General features: G+C 50.2%; 1 protein-coding gene across 5 annotated transcripts in view; it reads right to left on the minus strand.

The window, feature by feature from the left end:
- GALNT13 (polypeptide N-acetylgalactosaminyltransferase 13) overlaps positions 1 to 7,260 on the minus strand; it is a 69,850-nt gene that overhangs the window by 52,169 nt on the left and 10,421 nt on the right. For all 5 annotated transcript variants that reach the window (XM_017736057.1, XM_017736058.1, XM_017736056.1 and 2 more), the window contains one exon: positions 3,945 to 4,113. In XM_017736057.1, the coding sequence (XP_017591546.1) occupies positions 3,945 to 4,113 (169 nt within the window). The remainder of the gene's footprint in view (positions 1 to 3,944; positions 4,114 to 7,260) is intronic.

Below are 7,260 nucleotides of genomic sequence, written 5' to 3' on the forward strand. Positions count from 1 at the left end.
CTCCCAGAGCCATTCCCATGGATATTTCTGGGAAGTGCAATGGAATATCATCAAAATCCAAGAAAACTTGACTAATCTGGACCCTGAATTCCTTGGCATTCTTGGCTGGGCATGGCCATGCTCCAAGCCTGATGCTCATCACAGCTCCAAGGGCTGGACAGCCCTTTCCAGGAGGGAATTTTCCCTGATATCCAACCTGAGCCTCCCCCGGCTTTTATTTATTTTATCTCTTTTGATGTTGTTTCCATGTCTGAAGCACGGTGGCCTTTGGGAGAGCCTGAGATGGGCCTCATTCTCCATCCAATTCTAGAGAGGAAAAAGATCCCTCTGGATCCTCCTTTTCTCCAGCCTGAGCCCCTTTCCCAGCTCCCTCAGGAGTTCTCCAGCCCCTTCCCAGCTCCATTCCCTTCCCTGGACTCCTCCAGCCCCTCAGGGTCTCCTTTGCCATGAGGGGAAAATCAAAAAGTGGGAGAAAATGTGAGGGGAAAGGAAAGTGAGGGAAGTTTGGGGAGGGCTCTGCTGCAGAGCTTTTCCTTCTGCATCCTCCTTTTCTCCAGGCTGAGCCCCTTTCCAGCTCCCTCAGGAATTCTCCAGCCCCTTCCCAGCTCCGTGACAGAGCTTCCCAGTGCCAGCCAGCCCCTGCATTCCCGCTGTGTCCAGGAGCACCTGCCAGGAGCTGGGAGCACATGGATAAAACCTTTCCTGCCCTTCCCCATGATGGTGACTCACACTGGGATTTTCCTAATCCCGAAATCCAGCTGGTGCTGGAGAATGAGGAATCATCACCTGCTCCTCACACGCTCCCTCCCCATCCCCCCACACTCCCTACACTGCTCCCTGATTTTCCCACTCCCACGACGCTGGAACTGCTGTCCCAAAAATCCTGGTTTTATTCCTGTAGAAAATAATTTCTCAGGAATGAATACACATGGAGGAAATTCAGCTGCGGGAATGAGAGCAAAACACCTTTCCCACCATCAAAACCACGGAAATGAGAGTGAAAACCCACCTATTCCCCCTCCTGCCCGCTGGTTGTGGGCAGATCCTGGGATCATTACGGGTTATTCTGGGATTTTCAGAGAATCATGGAATGTTTTGGGTTCAAAAAGGGACTTCAATCCCATCCAGTGCCACCCTGCCATGGCAGGGACACCTCCCACTATCCCAGCTTGCTCCAATCCCTGTCCAACCTGGCCTGGGACACTTCCAGGGATGGAGCAGCCGCAGCTTTCCTGGGAAACCTTTGCCAGGGAACCTCCGAGCTCATCTCACTCTCCCATTCCTGACATTCCAGGCAAGGACCCCACGGATCCATTTCAGCCCTGCACTGTTTCATCACATTCCAGGCACAGCCATTCCCAGGTGGATTCGGCTCCAGGGAAGCTCTGGAGCACACAGGAAATGGCCTGGGATGAGCTGCCAAGGAAAAGCTGAGCTGATTCAGGACGGATCTACCTGGAACGTTTAAACCCTGCCTGTTTTCCCAAAGTTCCCATTCCAGGGCTGAATCCAGTTTAACCCAGCAGCATTCCATTATTTAGGGTATTTACAGGAAAACCAGGAACGTGGGGCACCTCCACATCCTTGAGAAATGGGAAACAGCCACGGATTTTTCAAAGCTCATCCATGCAGACCGAACCCTTCTAATCCCCCTCCCAACCCCCATTTCCAGAGGTCTGTGGGAAAAGCGGGATCCTGGCTGTCCTGCAGATTTTCTGGGAGAAGGTATCCTGGGAAGGAGGTGAGGGCCCTTCCAAGGCAGCCTGAAAAGTCATCCTTGGAAAAAGAATTCCTGCAAAACAGCCCTGAGTTAATCTGGGCTCTTATCCAAACTGTTCCAGCCTTTACTGCAATTCCAAGCCCCTTGAAACCAGGAATAAAGGAAATAAAAATATCCCCTCTGGAGTAATTTTCCTATAAGTAAAATCCTTTTTCTCCTCCATCCAGGGATGTCTTGGGGGCCCCTCTGAGGCTGCCAGGGAGGAAAATCTGTTTTCCATGATTTTAACACTAATTAAGGAGCTGACAGCTCCCATTTTCCAATTTTATCTCCCGATCCAAACGGCTGCTCCAAAGGCAGCTGCAGCCCACGTGGGAAACACGGAGGGGAGAACAAGGATTGTGCTTCTGGAAGAGAAATTTTTGATGTTCTCTGAATAAAGGAGAACTTCAACAATCCAAGTGTGTCCATGCCCATGGAAAAAATTCCAGTACTTACGGATATTTCCTGGAGTGACAGGAGTTCTGTCACTGCCACCCCTTATCCATGGAATCAGAGAATCCCAGGATGGTTTGGGGTGGAAGGGACCTTAAATCCCATCCCACCCCTGCCATGGGTAGGGACACCTTCCACTATCCCAGGTTATTCCAGCCTGGCCTTGGGCACTTCCAGGGACCCAGGGGCAGCCTCAGCTTTCCTGGGAAACCTGTGCCAGGATCTCCCCACCCTCTGAGGAAGGAATTTTTTATCCACCACTACTTAGAGCTGGAAAAACCCCAAATCCAACAGGTCCCAGTGCAGGACCAATGGATCAGGTGTGAACATCCCAAAACAAACCAAATTTCCCTCCCCTGAGGGCTGAATTTCAGGAATAACAAATGTTGGTGTCACCTGAAAAATCCAGTCAAGGCTCCCTGCCCTGGAACACGGATCTGAGGGAAGGATTTTCCCAATTAAAGGAAGTTTTCCCAGACATCCATCGCCACCCCTGCCCTGCTCCTTCCCAAGCCTTTTCCCCACCCAGGATCATATCCCAATGTTTCTTCCTTTGGAGAATCCCCACAAAACTCCAGCCCCGTGTTTAACCCTGGCTGCTATTCCCAAAATTCCAATGTTTCTGCTCAGCCCTGGATGTTCCCAAGCACTGGAACACACCCAGGAGACAATTCCAGCTGAAATCTCCAGGAGAAAATCCAATTAGGATGCTCCAGCAATCTGTGGAATGGCACTTGCAGCCTCACTCATCCGGAAAAGATTGAGGATGGATTTCTTCCCTCGCCGGAGGAAATCCTTAGGAATGAAATGAGGCATTTCTCTGGTGAGTTAAGCCGGGTTTAAGGTTTAATCAACAGCTCCTAATTAGAGCTGGCTCTGATTACAATCTCCAGCCTGGCCATTTCCAACAGGACCCCAGCAACCCAGGGACATTCCCTGACAGAAAACTCGGGATGGAATGGGAAGCAAATGAAACCCTTTGTGTGAGATCCCGTTGATCCCATTGATCAGCTGGAATTAAATCAGCCATCCCAGGGCAGGGATACAATGGGAGTCGGTCCTGCTTGGATACAGCAACAGGATGGGGATTTTGTGGGATCCTGATGAGGCAAATCATTCCCACAGAACTTGGAGCAAATTCCATTTGACTCTGGAGCCAGGCTGGGAGAGCTGGGAATGTTCCCCTGGAGAAGGGAAGGACACAGGGAGAGCTCCGAGCCCCTTGCAGGGCCTGAAGGGGCTCCAGGAGAGCTGGAGAGGGACTGGGGACAAGGCCTGGAGGGACAGGACACAGGGAATGGCTTCCCAGTGCCAGAGGGCAGGGATGGATGGGAGATTGGGAAGGAATTGTTCCCTGGGAGGGTGGGGAGGGGCTGGGGTGAATTCCCAGAGCAGCTGTGGCTGCCCCTGGATCCCTGGAAGTGTCCCAGGCCAGGCTGGAGCAGCCTGGGATAGCAGGAGGTGTCCTTGCCCTTGGTCTGGATGAGGTCTGAGGTCTTTTCCAACCCAAACCATTCCAGGACTCCATGTGCTGGTTTAGATGGGATATTAGGAAGAAATCCTTCCCTCTCTGCCCCTGGAAGCATCCAAGGCCAGGCTGGACATTGGGGCTTGGAGCAGGTGGGACAGTGGGAAGTGTCCCTGCCGTGGCAGGGCTGGGATGGAGGGGACTGGAGCTCCCAGCCCATTCCATGGCGCAGCATTCCCGGGATTGCCGGGCTGGCCTCACCCGTCCAGCCGCACGTCGGGCAGGCTGCGGTTCAGGGCGATGCGGTCGCTGGCCATCAGGTTGAACTGGTTGATCTTGAACAGCTCCTTCATCTTCTCCTGCTCCTCCTTGGGAATGAGCACGGCCCTGCCCATCTCCCCAGGGCCTTCCTGGTTCCGGGAAATAACGGCTGGAAAACACAACAGCAACAGGCACCTCGAGCACGTGGGAATTGCATTTATCCTCCAGGCCTTGGGAGCTTTTGGTGTTCCACAAGAAATGCTGGAAATCCAATAACAACCCCCATTTTCCCTGCTCCACTGGGAGCTTTATCCCTCTCTGGATCCAAGAACATCCAGTTCTATTCTAAGATGATTAAAACCCTGGATTTGTTCCCTTCCACCGTCCCCAATGTCCAGCCTGGCCTTGGACACTGCCAGGGATCCAGGGGCAGCCCCAGCTGCTCTGGGCACCCTCACAGCCAGGAATTTGTCCCTCATGCTGTTTCCATAAACTCCACAGAGAATCCCATAAGATAAAGGATCAATTTGGCATTCCCATGATGAATCCCACAAAATAAGGGATCAATTTGCCATTCCCATGATGAATCTCTGCTGCTCTGAACTCCACACTGGATTAGCTCAATCCAGAACACGAAGAATTCCAGATTTAATTATCCAGCAGCAATAAATGCTGTTGAGTTGCCAAAAGCATCATTAAAGAGATCATTTCCCTCACAGTATTCCTCAAGATTGGAGTGCCAGCATTCCAAAAAAAAAAAACCCAAAAGTTGCTTTTCAAGACTAAAAGCATCCAAATTCCTGGGAAGTTCTGCCAGGAATAGACTTTTGTGTTGTGTGGAGAGCCCAGCCCACACTCAGAGAGCCTCGAGGCAGAACAGCTCAGGAGGAGCGGGGAGGGCTGGAGTGAGAATAAAATCAGCAGCAGAGATCCAAAAAATTCCATTTCTGAGGAATGGGAAATCCTCTTACGGATCTTGGCCGGGGTTTCCAAGAGAAGAGCTGGAAGGGGACAGCAGCTCGGAGATTTCTGTGGCCAAAGCAGGGTGGGAAGAGCCCAGGGCACTGCTGGGATTCTCCTGCAGCAGGGACCCCGAGGGGCTGGAGCGTGGCCAGGGATGGGAATGGAGCTGGGAAGGGGCTGGAGCACCGGGAAAAAAGGGAGGAAGGGGAAAAGGAGAAGGGGAAAAGGGGGAGAGAGGGGAGGAGGGGGAGAAAAGGGAGGAGGGAGAAGAGGAAGGGGGAGAAGGGGAAAAAGGAGCAGGGGGGGAAAGGGAAGAAAGGAGAAAAAGGGAAGAAAGGGGAACAAAAAGGAAGAGGGGGAGAAAAGGGGGGGAAAAGGAAAAAAGGGGAAAAAACAAAGGGGGGGGAAAATAAAGGGGGGGAAAAAACCAAAGGGGGGGAAAAAACCAAAGGGGGGGAAAAAACCAAAGGGGAATAAAAAAAATCTGCACGAGGGTGGGACATTCCTTGTGCTCCACCAGGTCCCACGGATGAGAAAATTGGGAATTTGGGAAGGCAGGAGCTGAAGTCAGGGATGGGGGAGGTGGACTCGTATCCAAACAGCAAGAACAGGAAAATGCAGAGGTTGAAAACGGAATTAAAATCCATTTTCCTGCGGTTTGTTGGATCAGGAGGGAGAGTCGCTCTCCCAGGAGCCGAAATTTCCAAGGATTAAGAACTCGGCTCCTAAATTTAGCAAATGCACCCAAAATCTCAGGACTCCTCCTGCAGCAAATATTTTGGTGCAATAAACAAGAAATCAGTGAAATCTCCCCCTGATTCCACAAAGGAAGCAAAATTCCAACAGAATCCACTGGAGATTAGGGATCCAATTTTTTGTGTTTTCCAAGAGGGAAAACCACCCCAAAATCCCCCTTCACAACACACAGGTATTCCCTAAATCCAAAATATCCTGTTAAGCTCCAAACCCTGGAGCAGCAAATCCTTGGGAAGAGTCTTGAGAGACTCAGCCCAGTTTTATTCACATTCTGGGGAAAAAATTCCAGCTTTTTTTAAAAACTGAGGGCCCAAAGATGAATCCAGGCCCAAACCTGTCCCACCAAACATTGGGAATCCACAACTTTTAATTAGCTAGGAAGAAAAAAAAGGGAATTTGACCGATTTTCAGCCATTTAATCCCTAAAATTCAGGTTGGATTGAAGGGAACATAAAATAAACCCATAATTTAATGACGAAGTGGGATTTCATATTAAAAATATTCAATTTTTAACGACAACAAGTGAATTCCTCCAGCTCAGGATATCAAAACACGGTGCTGACTCCAGAGTTTTCCCAAAATAATTTGCCAAGCTGCTGAATTGGATCTAAAATAATAATTTCTCTGTTTTCTGGTGTGTCACAAGGTGCTCCCAAGGGAATTCTGCTCCTAAAAATCCCCTCCAGCTGATGAAATCTCCAATTATCCCCATTAAGAGCAAGCACAGGGAAGGAAATGAGTGGAAAGCCGAGCCAGGCTTTTTCAGGAATATTTCAGCAGCACATGGGCAGCTTTTTATAAATTCCTGCTAAGAGCAAGCACAGGGAAGGAAATGAGTGGAAAGCCGAGCCAGGCTTTTTCAGGAATATTTCAGCAGCACATGGGCAGCTTTCCATAACTTCCTGCTGCACGTGGAGAGCTCTGCAGCACCTCAGAGGGGGTGGGAGAGCTGATTCCATGGACACAGGGCTGGATCCATGGGGAAAAACATGGAAAACACCCGCAGGAATTGAAAAATCCTGAGTGAAAATAGGGGAAATCTGGATTTTGTGCTTATTCCTGCAAGTCTGTGAGGGAAAGTTAATTTATAATTTAATTGTATTTAATAGGTATGGATTTAAAATGAAACAGGGGTTTTTATGGGATATTGGGAAGGAATTCCTGGATGGAAGGGTGGTTTCCCCGAGAAGCTGTGGCTGCCTCTGGATTCCTGGGAAGTGTCCAAGGCCAGCCTTGGAGCACCCTGGGACAGTGGGAGGTGTCCCTGCCCATGGAACTGGATGGGATTTAAGGTCCTTTCCAACCCAAACCAGTCTGGAATTCCATCATTTCTCCATTTGCACCAGATTTCCCCACCAAATTCCTAATGGAATTCCTTAAAAAAATTTATTTGGGTCATTTTTTATATATATTTAAAGCAGACCCCACCCTGTGTTGATGGGAGTTTGGAAATCCCTTTGGAATTTCACTTCCATGGGGGTCCAGGGCTTACATTCCATTTTCCCTGAGCCAAAAATGGGAAGAGATGGGGAAGGGGAAAGGACACAGGGAGAGCTCCGAGCCCCTTGCAGGGCCTAAAGGGGCTCCAGGAGAGCTG

Source organism: Corvus brachyrhynchos, unplaced genomic scaffold, assembly GCF_000691975.1.
Source record: "Corvus brachyrhynchos isolate BGI_N302 unplaced genomic scaffold, ASM69197v1 scaffold45, whole genome shotgun sequence".
Lineage (NCBI taxonomy): Eukaryota > Metazoa > Chordata > Aves > Passeriformes > Corvidae > Corvus > Corvus brachyrhynchos.